This window comes from Tursiops truncatus, chromosome X (assembly GCF_011762595.2).
Source record: "Tursiops truncatus isolate mTurTru1 chromosome X, mTurTru1.mat.Y, whole genome shotgun sequence".
Taxonomy (NCBI): domain Eukaryota; kingdom Metazoa; phylum Chordata; class Mammalia; order Artiodactyla; family Delphinidae; genus Tursiops; species Tursiops truncatus.
The window spans coordinates 857,833-877,664 of record NC_047055.1 but is presented as its reverse complement, the minus strand read 5'-3'; the positions used below and the strand labels follow the sequence as shown (position 1 = coordinate 877,664).

At 44.1% G+C, this 19,832-nt stretch overlaps 3 protein-coding genes across 10 annotated transcripts in view; 2 read left to right on the top strand and 1 right to left on the bottom strand.

Annotated features, from left to right (window-relative positions):
• Positions 1–19,832, bottom strand: part of F8 (coagulation factor VIII) — a 122,745-nt gene continuing 102,913 nt past the window's right edge. For 5 of the 8 annotated variants that reach the window (XM_073798755.1, XM_033848991.2, XM_073798754.1 and 2 more), the window contains 4 exons: positions 13,424–13,568; positions 12,873–13,021; positions 11,942–12,118; positions 1–2,394 (listed from right to left, as the gene is read on the bottom strand). In XM_073798755.1, coding sequence (XP_073654856.1) covers positions 2,239–2,394; positions 11,942–12,118; positions 12,873–13,021; positions 13,424–13,568 — 627 coding nt within the window. In that variant the 3' untranslated portion in view covers positions 1–2,238. Of the gene's footprint in view, positions 2,395–11,941; positions 12,119–12,872; positions 13,022–13,423; positions 13,569–19,832 lie in introns of those variants that run through there. The other 3 variants (XM_073798757.1, XM_073798759.1, XR_012329102.1) reach the window with 3 other exon arrangements.
• On the top strand, positions 16,594–17,689 carry H2AB1 (H2A.B variant histone 1). Its single transcript, XM_073799114.1, has one exon. It carries the CDS (start codon positions 17,060–17,062, stop codon positions 17,687–17,689), a length of 630 nt encoding a protein of 209 aa, XP_073655215.1. The 5' UTR covers positions 16,594–17,059.
• On the top strand, positions 18,440–19,753 carry F8A1 (coagulation factor VIII associated 1). The gene has a single exon (XM_019935802.3). The coding sequence runs from the start codon at positions 18,482–18,484 to the stop codon at positions 19,616–19,618; it is 1,137 nt and encodes a 378-aa protein (XP_019791361.2). The 5' UTR covers positions 18,440–18,481; the 3' UTR covers positions 19,619–19,753.

Below are 19,832 nucleotides of genomic sequence, written 5' to 3'. Positions count from 1 at the left end.
TAATGATAAATTTATTGCATAAAAATGTAAAGCTTTCATACAGCAAAACATTGTAAAGAAAGATAAAAGATTAATGACAAACTAGGTGAAAAATTCCACAACATATATGACAGATAATAGGTTAATGTCCTTAACATACAAAGAACTCTTACAAATCAATTTTTTAAAAAGGATGATCAGCTCCATAGAAGAACTGGCATAAATGAATCAGTCAGAAAAGCAATGCATAAATAAATTGTGATATATATTATATAATGGATTACTCTACTGCAATTAAAGTGAGCCACTAGGAAATATATGCAATAAGGGTTGTTTCCAGTTTGGAAGTGTTATGGGTAGTTTTGCCCTGTCTCTTGGTTCACATGGCAGTTCTGGGTCTAGGTCATTACCCAACAGAATTGCCACAGGCTATCTTTATGCTCAACTTTTGTAGATAATGCCAGATTGTTTTCCAAAATAATTATACCACTTTGAGTTTATTTTTGTATATGGTATGAGGAAATGTTCTAATTTCATTCTTTTACATGTAACTGTCCAGTTTTCCCAGCACCACTTATGGAAGAGACTGTCTTTTCTTCATTGTATATTCTTGTCTCCTTTGTCATAGATTAATTGACCATAGGTGTGTGGGTTTATTTCTGGGCTCTGTATCCTGTTCCATTGGTTTATGTGTCTGTTTTTGTCTATTTTTGAGCCATTACCATACTGTTTTGATGACTGTCGCTTTGTAATACAGTCTGAAGTCAGGAAGCATGATTCCTCTAGTTTTGTTCTTGTTTCTGAAGATGTTTTGGCTGTTCAGGGTCTTTTGTATTTCCATATAAATTTTAGAATTGTTTGTTCTGGTTCTGGAAAAATGCCACTGGTATTTTGATAAAGATTGCATTAAATCTGTAGATTGCCTTGGGTAGCATTGTCATTTTAACAATATTAATTTTTCCAATCCATGAACACAGTATATTTGTCCATCTGTGTCATCTTCATCAGGGTCTTGTAGGTTTCTGAGTACAGGCCCCCCATTAGCCAAATCAGCTGGAGTATGATTGCAAACACTGAACTCGTAAAAGTGATCCCAGGAGATCTGGGCGATGCAAATACAGCATTTCTCACATTAGGTTCACTACATTCTGCTGCAGCCTCTCCCGGATTCTGGTTGGTCACAACCTCTAGAAAACTTATAAAAGGGGGGTTTGTGGGATGGGCCAGAGGCCAGACTACTGCCTTTACTCCTTCTAGTGCTAATGGATGTCAAGGTTAAGAATCTCTCTCTCTGCTACTGGATCAAGGCTCCGTTTCTAATTTTTTAAATGTTAGCTTCACCTCATAAATTATAAAATTTCATTGTTCACATTTTTATTTCCAGTATAAAAGCACAACTCTCAAAGGCATTTGTTTTCACACACCAATGTTTTGTTTAACTGATTCTTGAGGGAACCAGTGGGAAGACAAAAGAGCTGGTTTCAAGAGCATTTGAAAAATAAAGATGTATGTGGTCAATGGGAAAAGAATGCCAAAACAAGGTGATTAAGTTAGACATAAAAGTGGTTAACCTTTTACAGGGAGTCAAACCATATCACCTTATTGATTTCTGTAAATTAACCTCTAACCTTAATGGACTTTTACAGGACAGTAAACCATTCCCAACCTTATCTGTCAGGGATGGGGCGAGGTGGGGGTTCCTCTTGGGCAGTTAGGGTACAGAATTTCCTGGTACATTTTGTTGTGTCGTTTCAGCAGGAAATTAGCTGAGGAGGGAGTAAAATGAGTGCATGATTAGAATTACAATGTTGTATCTCCTATCCCAGAGAGCCATGGATTTTCCTCATTTTTCTGTGGAAATATTAAAAATATGTCCTTTAGAAGCCTAGTATGATCATGACCTTTCTTGGTCACCACAGAGGAGGAAGTGGTGGCCGTGCCCAGAGGAGAATGCTTTCCAGCTGAGTTTCCTCACTGCTTTTTGCCTGAGTACCTTGGAAGGAAGGACCAATCTGGGAGCGGCCGCAGCAAATGCGCAAGAGGTAAATTGGATGCAACAGCCCCAGAGAACGCAGGACACATGATGATTGATTTGGGAGGCTTCAGGGCATATCTGCCGGGACTGAGGAATTGGAATACATAGAAAAACGATGGCACCGTGGGCAGCGTGGGGGCACGAAGTGACCCGGAGGGCGGGCTCAGAGGGATGCTGGACCCGAACCAGGAAAGGGCCCGGGGCCAGGAAGGAAGGACCGGGCCTCAGTACTGCTGCTGCGCCTCGCAGCCCAGAAGCTCCAGCCTCAGGGCGATGTGGTGCGCCCAGCTCTGCGGGTGAATTCGAAGGAAGCGGGTAAACAGCGGGGGGTCTAGAGCGTTCACCACGGGTGTGAAGGAGTCTTGATTTCCCTGAAAAATCTGAAAGAGGAGAGATAGCATTTGTTGGTTGACAGGAAAAGAGTTATAATGTTTACACACACACACACCCGAGAGGCTCCCCAAGTCCATTGGCCTCCTGCTTGGTCTCCCTAAGCTCCGCCCCCTCACGGGCACCCACTCCAATGCCCATCGCCCAGCACGCACGCTTTTTTTCACTTCCAATTGAGGGACCCACGCTTCCGGTAGTCCAGGATTGAACCCTGGGAGGTGACTGGATGACTCGGTCCCCTGTCTCTGTACCTGGGAAAGTGGTTGTGACATCTAGAATTAAGAGCATCCTTGCTAACCTCCTGTGGAGGCCGTGCTTCCAGCCATGGCTTCCCTCTGGAATCTTCTCACCCACTTTCCCAACTAATTCAAGGAAGTTGTAAACATCATGATATTTTACTCCCAAATACTTCAACCTGCCAAGGCTTTGGGTCTCAGTTTAAATGTTATCTCCGAAACAGGACTCTTGTTGACTCTGAATCTCCTCTTGTTCATTTCCTTTACACCATTCAGAATCTTCTCATTTATCTGTTTACCTGCTTATTGACCATTTCATTTGTTTTCACCACCAAATGTCGGTTCCATGACAGCAGAGACCTTGGTCACTGACCTTCCACACGTACAATATATATAGTATATACGTAGCAAATATACTATAAACATTTGTTAAAGGTTGTGTGTTTGATAAAACTTCCGGGAAACAAAAGAGATTCTTGGATAAATATTTGTGGCATACTTTGGAGGCTTGTACATCTTCTGTTAGACTTATTCCTTGATCTTTTCCCTCAAGAAACTGAAAGAATAATACAAGGAACACTTAAATCTCCTTTAATCTACAACAGACTCCTAGTCTCTGGTCTTTTTTTGTCCTTCATGGTGTTGACATTTTAAAAAGTCTAGGACCATTGCATTGTAGAATGTCCCACATTCTAAATTTGTGTGACTGTTTTCTTATTATTAGGTTTCAGTTCAACATCGTTAGTGAGAATATTAACTAGGTGATGTGCCTTTCCCACCATATCACATCAGAGGACACGTGATGCCGATTCCTCCAGAGTTTGACCCTTAGTTAAGGTGATGTCCACCAGATCTCTCTTTTATAAAGGTAATAACTTCCCTTACCCAACAATCTGTGGGGTTAGACTTTGAGACTGTGTAAATATTCTGTTCCACATTAAGCTTTCATCCAATGGTTTTAGTATCTGCTGAAGCTCCTTGCAAGTATTATATACTGTATTGATGATTGGTTTCTTAATTTTGTCATGTCTTCTACATTTATTAGCTGGAATTCTTCTGTGGAGAAGAACGTCTCCTCTCCCTTTATATTTTTGATGATGATAATGGACTCCAAGATGTTCCAGTAACACCTAGCAGTTTCCTGGCTCTGGTCTTGAAATCTCTAAGGAGCCCAGGTTCCTTTTACTAGGAAATGGTATTTGGAAACCAAGACTGTTCTGGGTTGGCTTAGGCTCTGCTCCAGGCCAAGGCTCACGTACGCCATGTCTTCTCAGCTTGGACATTTTTATCTCATGGCAGAGAGCAGAGGCACCAGAGACTGAGCCAAACACAGGATCACATTGAAAGCTTCTGTTGGAAAGTGGTTTATATCATGTCTACTTACACTGCATTGGTCAACATGAGTCCTACTATGAAGCCCAAAGTCAATGGAGTTTTCAAAAAAGGAGGAAGTGAAAAATCAAGAATAATACCTTTGTGACTTCCCTGGTGGCCCAGTGGTTAAGACTCCACCTGCCAGTGCAGGGCACATGGGTTCGATCCCTGGTCTGGGAAGATTCCACATGCCGTGGAGCAAATAAGCCCGTGCGCCACAACTACTGAGCCTGCACTCTAGAGCCCACGAGCCACAACTACTGAGTCCGTGTGCCTAGAGTCCGTGCTCCACAACAAGAGAAGCCACCGCAATGAGAAGCCCGCGCATTGCAATGAAGAGTAGCCCCTGCTCGCCACAACTAGAGAAAGCCCGGGTGCAGCAACAAAGACCCAATGCAGCCAAAAATAGATAAGTAAATAAATAAATAAATAAAATAAAAGAATAATACCTTTTACCTCATCTGCTATTTTCTGTTCATTCATCACAGCAATGAGGTGATTTTACAATATGTAGTCAGAGATAAGAGGTTTGGGTGGCTTGTTAGGTTTCTTAGTCCACAAGCACCCTCTACTGTTGATAAAGAGAAGTGCAATTTCTGTAACAGATGGGATAGTAAGATATGTCTTGTGATTTTGTGACTCATTTTTGCTTTTCCAGAACACTTAATTTCCACCACTGAAACTTATGGTATTCTTTGTCTTCTAGTTATTCTGTGAGTTATGGGTGGTTTATATTCAATTTTAAAATATATCTACAGAGAGATAGTTAGATAGAGAGCTGGTTTTTGAAGGCTGTATGGAGAGATTTAGGCAGCTGCCATTATTTGACGAGAATGTGCAACTCGGTATTTGGAATTTTAAAATGCTATTTTAAATTAGTTTTCTATTTGTTTCTGGCATGTAGAAATACAATAAAATTTTCTATTGATTTTGTTTTCAGCAAGCTTGCAAACTTATCTTAGTAATTCTAATAATTTAGATAGATAGATTCTTTTGGATTTTCTATGTATGCCATCGTATCTTCCACATATTATGAGAGGGCTTTTTTTCCCAATCCTAACACATTTTATTTCTTTCTCTTACCTTACTGCATTGCTTTGGCCCTCCAATACAGTTTTTAATAAAAGTGGATGGGGCAGATTAAAGATGGCTATGAATTTTTTTGATACTCCTCCCATGTAGAGGTAGGTGTATTTTGACTTTTTTTTTTTTTGGCCGTGCCACGCAGCTTGCGGGATCTTAGTTTACCGGCCAGGGATTGAACCCAGGCCATTGCAGTGAAAGCGCAGAGTCCTAACCACTGGACCTCCAGGGAATTCCCTTTTTTTTTAAAAAAAAATTGAAGTATAGTTGGTTTACAATATTGTGTTAGTTTCAGATATACAGTAAAGTGATTCAGTTATATATACTTTTTTTCCAGATTATTTTCCATTATAGGTTATTACAAGATATCGAATATAGTTCCCTGTGCTATACAGTAGGTCCTTGTTGCTTATCTATTTTATGTATAGTAGTGTATATCTGTTAATCCCACACTCCTAATTTATCTCTCTTCCCCCCACCCTTCCCCTTTGGTAACCATAAGTTTGTTTTCTATGTCTGTGAGTCTATTTCTGTTTTGTAAATGAGTTCTTTTGTATCATTTCTTTTAGATTCCACATATAAGTGATATCATATGATATTTGTCTTTCTGTGTCTGACTTACTTCACTTAGTATGATAATCTCTAGGTCCATCCATGTTGCTGCAAATGGCATTGTTTCGTTCTTTTTTATGGCTGAGTAGTATTGCATTGTATATATGTACCACATCCTCTTTATCCATTCCTCTGTCCTTGGACACTTAGGCTGCTTCCATGTCCTGGTTATTGTAAACAGTGCTGCAGTGAACATTGGGGCGCATGTGTCTTTTGATTTGTTTTAAGTTGGGGGGGCAATTGATTCTGCAGGCTGATAGAGTATGGCGGCAGAGGTGATGCTGTGCCAAGTTCAAGAGGACTGACGGCTTCCACCTTGGTTTCTTGGAATCTAGCTTTTATGTAAGAAGAGTGACTATCCTAAGACCACCATGCTGAGAGGCCCTGAAGAGACACCAGTGGATGAAAAGGTCAAGGAGAACCAAGATACCAGGTAGGTGAGCAAAGAAGCCAGCTAGGAAGTAGATCCATCCGTCCATACCCACTGAAACCCCATGGATCACAGACAAACCAGCCAGACAGATCAACCTAAATTCCTGATCCACAAAATTGTGGCCAAGTTTCAGGGTAGTTTGTGATGCAGCAATAGATAAATGGTATCTTATTTTTAATCTCAAAGGGAAACCTTTCTGTGTTTCACCTAAAATATTATATTTGCTGTAAAATTTTTGTGAATATCCTTTATCAGATTGCGTAGTTTCCCTACTAGTCTTAGTTTGCCAAATTTTCCCATTAAGAATAGATATTGAATTTTATGAATCTTCTTCTCAGCATTTATTAATGTGATGGATTGCATTAATTTTCTAATGTTAAGCCAACCTTGCATTCCTAGGATAAATCTAACACATACATATTGCTAATATTTTGTTTCGGATCTATGTTCATGAGTAAAGGTGGCCTATTATTTTCTTTTCTAATAAAATTGTCTTTGTTGTCATCATTTAAAGAGTTGGATAATGTAAATACAAGCTTTTTCCATTTTTCTGGAAGAATCTTTGTAATAATGGTATTATTTCTCCCTTGATAATTTGGTAGAGTATTTAATATAGCCATCTGAATCTGGAGGTTTCTTTGTAGGAAGATTTTTGAACACCAATTCAATCTTTCAAAGGTTGTAGGAGTTTCCGCACTTCCACTGCAGGGGGCCCAGGTTCCATCCCTGGTCGGGGAACTAAGATCCAGGAAGTTGTGGGGCGTGGCCAATAAAAAAAATGGTTGTAGGAGTTTCAGCGTTTTTGATTCCTTCTTGAGTAAGTTATATTTACTAGAAATTATCCATCTTACCTAATCTTCCAAATTTACTGTCATAAGGTTAATAAATATCCTCATTTTTTTATGTTGGCAGGATTTTACTGGGTGGTAAAATCAGTCATGCAAGTTGGAAATTTTGTTTTTTTTGGCTGTGGCTGCACAGCTTGCGGGATCTTAGTTCCCCCACCAGGGATTGAACCCAGGCCCTCTGCAGTGGAAGCTCAGAGTCTTAACCACTGGACTGCCAGGGAAGTCCCTGAAAAATTTTTTTAGTTTTTGCTTGAATGCATGAAAAATATTTCACCAGATTTTCTTTCTTTTGGGGGCAGGTTTCAGATTTTTCCTTTTAGCATCACATGGATATCATTAATTATCTTCTGATTTTCATTATTGCTTAGAAATCACCTGTCAGCTTGTCACTCTTATTATGGTAATGTATGTGTCTTCTGGTTCCTTTTTATTGTGGTAAAAGGTACATAACATAAAACTTATCATCTTAACCATTTTAAATTGTAAAATTCAGTGGCATTTAGTACATTCACCATTATCTAGTTCCAGAATATTTCTATCACTCCAAAAGGAAATCCAGTACCCATCAGGAAGCCACTCCCCGTTTACCCTTCTCTCCAATCTCTTGTAATCACTAATCTGTTTTCTGTCTCTCTATATTTTCCTATTCTGGATATTTCGTATAAATGGAATCATACAATATGTAGTCTTTTGTGTCTGACTTCTTCCACTTAGCGTATTTTCAAGGTTCATCTATATTGTAGCATGCATCAGCATGTCTATGTTTTTTAATGACTGAATAATATTCAGCTGTATGGATAGACCAGAATTTGTTTATCCACCAGTTGATGGACATTTGTGTCATTTTCACCCATTGGCTATTGTGAATAGTACTGCTATGAACATTTGCCTGCAAGTTTTTGTTAATTGCCTATTTTCAGTTCCTTTGGGTACATACCCAGTAGCAGAATTCCTGGGATCATATGGTAATTCTATGGTTTCTACAGTGGCTGCCTATTTCGCATTGCCATCAGCGGTATGGGTTCCAATTTTTCTACATCCTTGCTAACACTTCTTACTTCCTGTATTAAAAAAAATTATAGCCATCCTAGTAAGTGTGAAGTAATATCTCATTGTGGTTTTGATTTGCATTTTTCTAATGACTAATGATGTTGGTGTTGATGTGCTTGTTGGCCATTTGTATATCTTCTTTGGAGAAATTCCTATTGAAGTCCTTTGTCTATTTTTAAATTTGGTTGTCTTTTTGTTGAGGTTAAGAATTCTTTTCATACTATTTTTCTTCTGTTGTTTGTGATTATGGTTCACATCTAAAACACCATTTGTAAAATCCAAGGTCATGAAGATTTACCTCTATATTTTCTTCCACGAGTTTTAAAGTTTTAGTTCTTATATTTAGGTATTTGATCTATTTTGAATTAATTTTTGTATATGGTGTGTGGTGACTTCATTCTTTTGCATGTGGCTATCCAGTTTTCCCAGTATTATTTGTTGAAGAGACTATTCTTTTCCCATTGAATGGTCTTGGCACCCTTATCGAAAATCAATTTACTATAGATGTATAGCGTTATTTCTGGACTTGAATTCTATCTTTATGTCACTACCACAGTGTTTTGATTACTGTAGCTTTGTAGTAGGTTTTGAAATTGGGAAGTGTGAATCCTGTAACTGTTTTTTCAAGATACTGTTTTTGCTATTTTGGGTCCCTTGCAATTACAGATGAATTTTAAGATCAGCTTGGCCATTTCTGCAAAAATGGCCATTGGGATTTTGATAGGGACTGCACTGAATCTGTAGAAAGCTTTGGTTAGTAGTGCCATCTTAATAATGTGTTCCAATCCATTAACCCAGGATGTCTCTCCATTCATTTAGGTCTTCTTTAATTTTTCAAGCAATGTTTTGTAGTTTTGAGTGTATAAGTCTTGTACCTCCTTGGTTAAGTTTATTCCTAAATATTTTATTCTTTTGGATGATACTGTAAATGAAATGTTTTTCTTAATTTTCTTTTCGGACTTTTCACTACTAGTGTGTGGAAACACAACAGATTTTTGTGTGCTGATCATGTATCCTACAACTTTACTGAACTCATCTATTGGTTCTAATAGCTTTTCGTGGGTTCTTTAGGATTTTCTATGATAAAATCATATCATTGGTGAAGAGAGACAGTTTTACTTCTTCCTTTCCAATCTGAATGCCTTTTGTTTAGTTTTTTTTTTTGTAATTTCTCTGGCTATAACTTCCAGTACAGTGTTGAACAGAAGTGGTGAAAGTGGTCATCCTTGTTTGTTTGCCACTTCTCCACTATTTCTTTCATTCATTCTGGATTCCACTTATATATATATATGGCTTTCTCTGTATAGCATATGTCTCAATTTCTTTTTCATATGTTTCACCTTCTGTGCTCCATTCTCGGTAATTTCTTCAGATATATGTTCCAGTGACTAAATTCTCTTTGGCTGTGCCCAATTCACTATTAAGTCTTTCTTTGATTTTTAAACTTCAACAATGATGTTTTCTAATTTCTAAAAGTACTGTTTTTTCCAAAACTGCCTAATAATTTGTCATTTATTTTTATGTTTCCATAGCTCATTGCTTTAAATATTTTGTGCATAATTACTTTATGATATATATCTGATAATGTCAATATCTGGTATTCTTCAGATTCTAAATTTGTATTGATTGTTTCTGCCCATTTGTAGTCAAGTTGGCTTGTTATCTTGTATGTTTGCTGATCTATGTTTATGATCTTATCATTTTAATATGTAGGAATCCTGGAGACCTAAACTGGGAATGCTTTTTCTCTAGAGAAATCATTCTTCCAGAAGCCAGGAGGTGCTACTTATCTGCAACTAGTTCTGCTACTTTCTGGGTTTCATTACTTAATGCAGAAGTCTCACATTCCATTCTTGCATTTTGCTCGAAGCTTGGTCTCCTGAGAACAACACTAATATAAGCATTTGCCTTTACGAAAGTTCCTCCATTTTACATTTTCTCATTTTTCACCTCTCTTTGCTCTGATTTAAGCTCATTATTTTAAAATAAAAGCTCATTTTTTTTGTTTGTTTTGTTTTTTGCTGTTGGTGGTGAGGAGGCTGGAGAGTCCCCTTTCTTCATTGAGTGTAGCAGTGCATTAAGAAGTATGTACTATAGGGCTTCCCTGGTGGTTCAGTGGTTGAGAGTCCGCCTGCCGATGCAGGGGACACGGGTTCGTGCCCCGGTCCGGGAAGATCCCACATGCCGCGGAGCGGCTGGGCCCGTGAGCCATGGCTGCTGAGCCTGTGCGTCTGGAGCCTGTGCTCCGCAACGGGAGAGGGCACAACAGTGAGAGGCCCGCATACCGAAAAACAAAAAAGTATGTACTATCAGTGCTATAGCCTTTTAAAAATTTTGGTAATATATACATAACATATATTTTAACATTTTAACTCTTTTTAAGCGTACAAGTACGTTTGACAACAAGTACATAACATGTACATTCACAATGTTGTGCAACTATCACCACCAACCATCTCCAAAACGCTTTATCTTGCAAAACTGAAACTCTGGGGAATTCCCTGGCGCTCCAGTGGTTCGGTCTCTGTGATCTCACTGCTGAGGACACGGGTTCAATCACTGGTCAGGGAACGAAGATCCCACATCCCACAAGCCGCGCAGCGCGGCCAAAACAAAACAAAAAACCAAAAAATAAAAACAAAAACAAAACTGAAACTCTGTCTCCATCAAAAATAACTCTCCATCCTCCCCAGCTCCCAGCCTCTGGTAACCTCTATTCGACTTTCAGTCTCATTGTAATTGTTAATTTTACATGTCAACTTGTCTAGGCCATACGTGTCCAGATATTTGGTCAAACATTATTCTGGGTGTGTTGGTGAGGATATTTTTGGATGAGATTAACATTTAAATAGTAGAGTGAGTAGAGCAGATTGCTGTCCCCCCCACCCCAAGCGGGTGAGCGTTATGCAATCAGTTGAAGGTCTGAATAGAACAAAAAGGCTGACCCTTGTCTGAGTAAGAGAGAATTCTTTTTGCCTGGCCCATTTGAATTGGGACATTGGGTTTTTTCCAGCCTTTGGGCTCAAACTCAAATATTGGCACTTCCTGGGTTCAGACAGGAACTACACCACTGGCTCTCCCCGTTTCCAGACCTTCACACTCAGACTGAAACTTTCGCCATTGGCTCTCCTGGGTCTCCAGCTTGCTGACTCACCCTGCAGATCTCGAGACTTGTCAGCCTCCACAATCATGTGAGTCAATCGGTTCTGTTTCTCTGGAGAACCCTGACTACTATATAAGTAGAATTATATAATATTTGTCCTTTTGTGTCTGCTCTAATTAATTTAGCCATGCATGTTACAGCATGTATCAGAGATATGCCCTTTTTAAAATGGGAATTTCCTCTAGAACATACATTATCAGTACTCTGGTTCACTAAACTGCCAGAAGCAAAAATGTTTAATCCAGCCTTGAGGGAACAAGGAATTCTTGGAGGAGATGATGTTTATCTGAGACTTGAAGAATGCACCAGGTGAAAGGGTCAATAAGAAGTACCTAGAAAAAATGTTCTAGGTAGAAGAAACAGTACATATAGAAGCCTAGTGTGAGAAAAAACATGCTGTTTTTAGGGACTTGAGGGTTCCTTAGTATGGGTGGAGCTTAGAAAGCCAAGGAGCAAGTAGCAAGAGACTATGCTAGAGAGGTCGGTAAGGGCCACCATCCTGAATGACACCAACATCTGTGAGGATAAGCAACTTTTGGCTCTACTCTGCTCTTCCCTGGGAGGATGCATTCTTGCTTGGAGTCACTGTGTCCTCCCAGGATGCCTTTCATCGTGTCCTATTACTATAGATACTCAGTAAAGTTTATCCTGAAAGTCTGGTCATATATCAACCTTGTTATGTTTCTAAATGTCAAGTTCTACGACAGGCTTTTTGCCTTTCCTGTGAGATTAGCGTACCTTTACTTTGCCATTCTGAAGAAACAGAGTCCAGTTATGGCCATCTTGACTACTGGATATGAGGAACTCCTTCACATACATGCTGGTGAGCAGAGATTTCACCCCCTGGGTGGTTATTCCTGTGACTCTCATTGTCTTCCGGAAGTCCACTTGCAGCCACTCTTTTTGATTATTTGCCTGGGGAATGCACCAGGTGCATTAGAGTAGTATCTTTTTGGTCACTATTTGCTCCCAGAAATCCCCAAATCCCTTCTTAATCATATCACAGCACTTATCACTGCATATTAATTATCTGTTTGTCAGTCTCCCTTATTAGACTCGAAGCAAATTGAGGGCTGAAAGTTTTCATGATTCATCTCTGTATCCCCAGGGTTAGCCACTTAATAGGGGCCCAGTAAAGGTTTGCTGAATGAATATATGAGTAATATACAGACTGACTAGAGTATTAAAAGTTTGGCAATGTGTTATACAACCTATTTTGTTTAAAATAAGCCCCTGGGGGAACAGAGACCATTAACTCCATCCATTTCCCCAAGCTAGTCAGTGACTGAAAATCACAAACTGAGTGGTTCCAGAAAAGAACTGTGCCCAATGAACTGTACATAACTATGACCCTTTGCTTTGTTGATATTTCTCTGTAAAACTGGATTTCAGCCACTCCAATTCTTTGACAAATATTAGCCCAGTACTACATATAGATATTCTGTTTCTAGGAGGTTCAATTAGGGATCATTTTCCCCATTCACATGGCACACCCACTAAATAAATATCTGTGGGGTTTTCTGTGTATAGTCAACTTTCCTTGACACTCTTTGTGGGAACAAGCAGGTGATAGAAGTAACTGAAGAAACAGTCAAGAGCTTACCCTATCCTTTCCCAACCACTACTCCTTCTTCTGCATCAGTTATATGGCAAATTTGTTCCCTCTTACCCGGGGTCTCCAGGCATTAGTCCTCCCTTGGAGGTGAAGTCGGGCTTGTGAAGGAGACCAGGTGGCAAACATATTGCTTAAGTGGGATGAGGCAGTAATCTGTGCATCTGATATTGCTTTACTCTCCATTCCCAGTGCCATGTTGCAACCTCAGAGAAATGAAAGGAGAATGTAATCACAAGAACAAGTTGCAGCTGAGGTTCTGCTGGCCTGTCTCCACTGATATGTTCTAGGGCTATTGTCATCACGAAGTCATTTTCCAGGCACTAACTTTTGCATGCTACTGTTAAGATGCCCCCTATTTTCTTGTCAGCTCTGCTCAGCTCTGTTGGACTTTGATTTGCCTTGTTAATAGTAGTGTAGGAGGTGGCTGCCCCTGGGGAATCCCATGGTTAGGATGACCAAGTCATGGGTTTGCCCAGGACTGTACTGGTTTTAGCATTGATAGTTCTGTGTCCTGGGAAATCCCCCCAGTCTCGGGAAAGCTAGGATGGTTAGCCATCCTACTCATGGTTGGGAGAGGTAAGGACATGGGATGACTTGACACTTACTGTTTAAATCACAGCCCATCAACTCCATGCGAAGAGTGCTGCGGATGCTGTAATGCGTTGGGTGCAAGCGGACATACCGAGCAATAATTGGAGGGTTAAAAATATTGTGTTTTATCCCAGATGAATCCACATTGCCAAAGAAGACCTGTAGGGAGGTATTAGCACAGATACATGTAAAATGAAGAAAGAATAAGAAGCAATTCCTCCCAATCATATCTCTCTTCTAATTGGCTCTGTGCATTTCTCAACAGCACCGAACACCCAACTAAACCATTCTGGCCAGCCAGATGTTAGAATGTAATATGCGAAGGAGAAAATCACAGGGAGAAGAATGGAACAAGGGAGATTAGGTCTGAGCAGGTTAAGTGTCTACTTTGGGGTCCTGTAAAACGGTCATTCATCAAAGTTGTGGAAGCCATTTAGGCCTTTGCTAATCCAGTGTGGGCCACAGACCAGCTGCATTAGAATCACCTGGGAGCAATTAGACACGCAACATCTTGAGCCCTATTCCAGATCTACTGAATCAAACCATACAGTTTGAGAAACAATAGCTTAGGGCAGAGTCGGCTGCAGCTGTGAAAGGGGACTTGGAGTAGGCGGCCTGCCATATGGTCTCAGGATGACCTTCCAATAATGTGTGTGTGTGTGTGTGTGTGTGTGTGTGTGTGTGTGTGCGCTGTGGGGCGTTAATTAACGATCCCTTGTGTATGAATTCATGAGACACATGTTAATATCCAACTTCTGGGGTTTAGGAACTTGACATGTCTAGGTTCTACAGAAAAGTACATGACATATTTAAGGAATAAGGAACACAGTTTGAGAAATATGGTAGTAATTCCAATTCAAAAGGCCTAGATTTAAATCATGGTATATAGAAAAAAGAAAGTTGAAAATCCTCTCTCATAAAACACCTGGGATTCTCTGTCTGCTTGAACTAAAACAGGAATCAATGTACGGCTGTTGTATAATCAGACATCAGAGTTATAGTATTATGGGGAATTTAAAAAACTGTTCTTCCATGTAACAATTTTTTCTTCCTATGGGATAAAAATGTTAATAAATGTATAGCATTGCCCCAGAAATCACAGCATTTAAAAATATTTTTATTGGAGTATAGTTGATTTACAATGTTGTGTTAGTTTCTGCTGTACAGCAAAGTGAATCAGTTATACACATACATGTATCCACGCTTTTTTAGATTCTTTTCCCACACAGGTCGTTACAGAGTACTGAGTAGAGTTCCATGTGCTATATAGTAGGTCCTTATTAGTTATCTATTTTCTATATAGTAGTGTGTATATGTCTATCCCAATCTCCCAATTGATCCCCCCCTTACCCCATGGTAACCGTAAGTTTGTTTTCCACATCTGTGACTCTACTTCTGTTTTGTACATAAGTTCATTTGTACACTTTTTTTTCGATTTCACATATAAGTGATATCATGTATTTGTCTTTCTCTGTCTGACTTACTTCACTCAGTATGACAATCTGTAGGCACAGCATTATTTTTGATAAATAGATCTGCTTCATTTTTAACTCAATTATTGTGTCTTGATTAGATACCTTCTTAGGAAGACAATGTATTAATTCAACAAATAGTTAATGACTACAGAAATCCTAGATTCCATGTGTTATGTGCCAGAAACTATGTGCTAGGTGGCTTCACTGGTGAATTCTAATAAATGTTTAAAGAATTAATGCCAATCCTTCCCCAAACTCTTCCAAAAGATAGAAAAGGAGGAAAAACATCCTAACTCATACTATAGGGCCAGCATTACCTTGATACCAAAGCCAGACATATATACCAGAAGAAAGAAAATTACAGACCAATAGCCTTTATGAATATCGATGCAAAAATCCTCAGAAGAATTCTAGCAAGCTGAATCCAGCAGCATATTATAAATATTACATTCCATGTCCAAATAGGAATTATCCCAGGAATGCAAGGATGGCTCAACATAAGAAAACTGATTAGTCAAAACCACATTGATAAAATGAAGGGGGAAAACACCCTCATGATCATCTTAGTTGATGCAGAAAAAGCATTCAACAAAATCTAACAACTTTCATGATTAAAAAACAAACAAACAAAAAACACCCAGCAAACTAAGAATAGAAGGGAAATTCCTCAACAAAATAAAAGGCTTTTATGAAATACCCTAGCTAATGTCATACTCAATGGGGGAATACTGGAAGCATTTTCCCTAACATCAGGAACAAGAGAAGAATCCTTGCTTTCAGTGCTTCTACTCAAGACTGTAACGGAAGTCCTAGTCAGAGCAATGAGGCAAGAAAAAGAAATGAAAAGCATCGAAGTTGGAAAGGAAGTTAAACTACTTCTATTCTCAGATGACATGCTCTTCTGTACAGGAAACCCTAAAGAATCCACAAAACACATTAGAGTTAACAAACGAATTCAACCAAGTTGCAGTATACAAGATCAACACACAAAAATCTGTTGTGTTTCCATATCCTAGCAATGAAAAAATAATCCAAAATGAAATTGACAACAGTTCTATTTCACACAACATCAAAAGGAATAAAACACACAGAGATAAATTTAGCCAAGGAGGTGCAAGGCTTGTGCACTGAAAACTACAAAGCACTGCTGCAAGAAATTAATGATGACCTTAAAAAGAAAAGGGGAAAGACAGCAGATTTTGTGGACGGGAAGACTTAATACTTTTAAGATGGCAATCCCACCCAAAGTTGTCTAGAGATTTAATGAAATCCCTATGGAAATCACAATGCTCTGTTTTACAGAAATGTAAAAGCCAATCCCACATGCATACAGAATTTCAAGTGACCTTGAATAGCCAAAATAATCTTGGAAAAGAAGAAAAAAGTTGGAGGACTCACACTTCCCTATTTCAAAACTTAGTCCAAAGCTACAGTTATCAAAACTATGTGGTACTAGCATAAGGATAGACACGTAGATCAGTGGAGTCCAGAAATAAACCCATAGATCTATCCCATGGGTTGTAAACCCAAATGAGTTGAAAACAGGTGTTCAAACAGAACCCTGCACAGGAATGTTCACCAGAGCACTATGCCCGACAGGCACAAGGCGGAAGTCACCCAAATGTACATCAGCTGCTGAGCGGATACACAACATGTGTGGTCTAGCCACGCATTGGAATATTATTCAGCCTGCTGAATATTATTCAGCCAGGAATATTATTCATTTGGAAGCAGATATATAGTCGTGATGGTGGCCCAGCACCGCCAGTGTATACTTGGTGCCCCTGGATGGTCCGCCATTAGCTGCCTTCTCTGTACAAAGTTCCCATCTGGTGGACAGTGAGAGTTCCACCAAAGAGAGGGTCCAGCGAACACAGTGAGCAGGATCCTGCCAGCGCCATTTCTTTGCAGGCCCAGGACCCCGGCGGAGGGGGTGGGGGCGGGGTGAGGTGGGGTGGGGGAGGGGTTATGGGAAAGCAGTGACCTCACAGGGTGCTCCCCGACCAATGAGGGCCCGGCCTATGGTCGCTAGGATACGGAGGAGGGGCCTGAGAACACCAGTTGTCTTGAGATGTTGGGACCAGCAGGCACAACCGACCGCCCCTCATCCCGCCGCACCTCATCCCAGCGCACCGCAGAGCGAGGCCATCGCAGAAAGCGCGCCCAACGGCCAGGATGCCAGGGAAGAGGGGCCGTCGAGGGTCACCCGGTCGCCGCTCCCACACCGCCCGAGCCGAGCTGTCCTTCTCCGTGAGCCACATGGAGCGCCTCCTGCGGGAGGGCCACTATGCCCAGCGCCTGAGCTCGTCCGCACCCGTCTACCTAGTGGCCATCATCCAGTACCTGGCGGCCAGGGTCCTGGAGCTGGCACGCCATGAGGCCCAGAACAGCAGCAGGAGGCGCCTCACTCTGGAGCTGGTGGACTTGGCGGCCCGCAGCAACGCGCTGCTCAGAGACTTGTTCAGGACTATAGCACCATCTCCCAGGTGGCCCCGGCCCAGCCCTAGCTGCCCAACGACACCTGGGTTCCCGGCCCCTGGGGGCGCGGCCGTCAGGCGCCAGGTCCGCTCACCGACCGACCGCACAGCCCGGGCGGCCCCGGCCTGCCCGCCGCCTTGGGCACAGTCACTGCGAGTCAATAAAGTGTTTCAAGAGACCCCCTGCGCATGCTTCACTCACTTGGAGTGGGAGGTGGTGGTGGTGGGACACCCCTCGTCGGAGGGATGGGGGCGGGGGTCTGGCCGGAGTTGGGGGGTGGGGGGCGTGGAGTCGGGGGTCACAGAGAGGAGCGGTCTCCCACGGTGACAGTGCATGGGGTGGCCCTGGGTGGGAGAGGCTGGCTGCGGCGGGGCTGGGGGCGGACTGGGGCCTGGGGTGAGGCCGGACAACAGAAGGCTGCTCCGCTGGCTCTGAGCAAGTCGGAGCCAGGCCAAAGTCCCCAGAGGGACGGGGCTCCTTGCGTCGGCGCTCGACACCGCGAGGGCGGTGTCGTGATAGGGTGAAGGTGCCAAGGCGACCGACCGCCCTGGGTGCGGGAGGCAGGGGTGGGCGGACAGAGCGCTTGGCATGTACTCCCATGGGGCAGGGGCTTTGACGGGAAGATTGAGGCATGATCGGGATTGGGGTGGGCGGGACACAATCAACACATAGGCAAAGTCGGAATTAGGGTCACGTGGGGTCAAGAGTTTTTGGTTGTGTTCCCCTAGCGATGCCAAGAGATGCCCTTCTTGGCAACCTGCGTAAACAAGCTGTCACCTACCGGTTGGAGCCCTGTTCTGGGAAGATCCCACATAGCAACAGGGGGCGCCCAGCCAGGCCCCGCCCCAGCACCATTGGTCCGCTCACAGAACCCCGGACAGCGGGCCACGCCCCGCCCCAGGGCCCCCGATTTGCATACACCACCCGCAGCCTGTCCCGGCCGGGCCTCCGTGCTTGCTATTTTGCATATCACCAGGGCGACGAGAGCTCCGGGCGGCCGAGCCGGCGCGGTCGCGTGGTGGGCCGGAGCCCGTCGCAGGACACGTCTCAGCCCGCCGCCGTCGCCCAGCACGTGCGCCCACTTGCGTCAGCGCGCCCGGAAGTGCCTAAGCGGCGATCATGGCGGCTTCCGCGGCCAGCCTGGGTGGTGGTGCGGGCCCCGGGCCTGAGGCCGGGGACTTCCTGGCGCGCTACCGCCAGGTGTGCAACAAGCTGAAGAAGCGGTTCCTGCGGAAGCCTAACGTGGCGGAGGCCGGCGAGCAGTTCGGCCAGCTGGGTCGCGAGCTGCGCGCACAGGAGTGCCTGCCGTACGCGGCCTGGTGCCAGCTGGCCGTGGCCCGCTGCCAGCAGGCGCTCTTCCACGGGCCCGGGGAGGCGCTGGCGCTGACCGAGGCCGCGCGCCTCTTCCTGCGGCAGGAGCGCGACGCGCGCCAGCGCTTGGCCTGCCCCGCCGCCTACGGGGAGCCGCTGCAGGCCGCTGCCGCCGCCCTGGGCGCCGCCGTGCGCCTGCACCTGGAGCTAGGCCAGCCGGCTGCCGCCGCCGCGCTCTGCCTCGAGCTGGCGGCCGCCCTGCGCGACCTGGGCCAGCCGGCCGCCGCCGCCGGCCACTTCCAACGCGCCGCGCAGCTGCAGCTGCCCCAGCTGCCCCTGGCCGCCCTGCAGGCGCTCGGCGACGCCGCGTCCTGCCAGCTGCTGGCGCGCGACTACAGCGGCGCCCTGGCGCTCTTCACGCGCATGCAGCTCCTGGCGCGGGAGTACGGCAGCCACCCGGTGCCGCCGACGGGGCCGCAGCCCCCGCCGCAGCCGCAGCCCAAGCCGCCGGCGCCGCAGCCCGGGGCCGGCGCGGCCTCCGCCCCACCGCTCGCGCTGCTCCTGCCCGGCGCGGGGGCCGCGGCCGCGCCCTCCCCCGCCGCGCTGGGCGCCTTCGCCGACGTGCTGGTCCGCTGCGAGGTGTCCCGCGTGCTGCTGCTGCTGCTCCTGCAGCCGCCGCCCGCCAAGCTCCTGCCGGAGCACGCGCACACCCTGGAGAAGTACTCCTGGGAGGCCTTCGACGGCCACGGGCAGGACAGCAGCGGCCCGCTTCCCGAGGAGCTCTTCCTGCTGCTGCAGTCCTTGGTCATGGCCACCCACGAGAAGGACACGGAAGCCGTCAAGTCGCTGCAGGTGGAGATGTGGCCCCTGTTGAGCGCCGAGCAGAACCATCTCCTGCACCTCGTTCTGCAGGAAACCATCTCCCCGTCGGGCCAGGGGATCTGACGAGTCCCTCCCAGCGACTCTGTGCCTGTCCCCGAGCCTCACGCACCCGCCTGCGCGTTTACGGGGACACAAGAGGCGTTGACCCGGCGCTTCTGCCTTTGCAGTGTATCTTACCCATGTTGCCACCAGAGGAATGTGGTTGACTACAAGTTACGTTGTTTCCACAATAGCGGCAGAAAAAAAACCATATGGTAGAATCGGAGTAGAGTCTCCC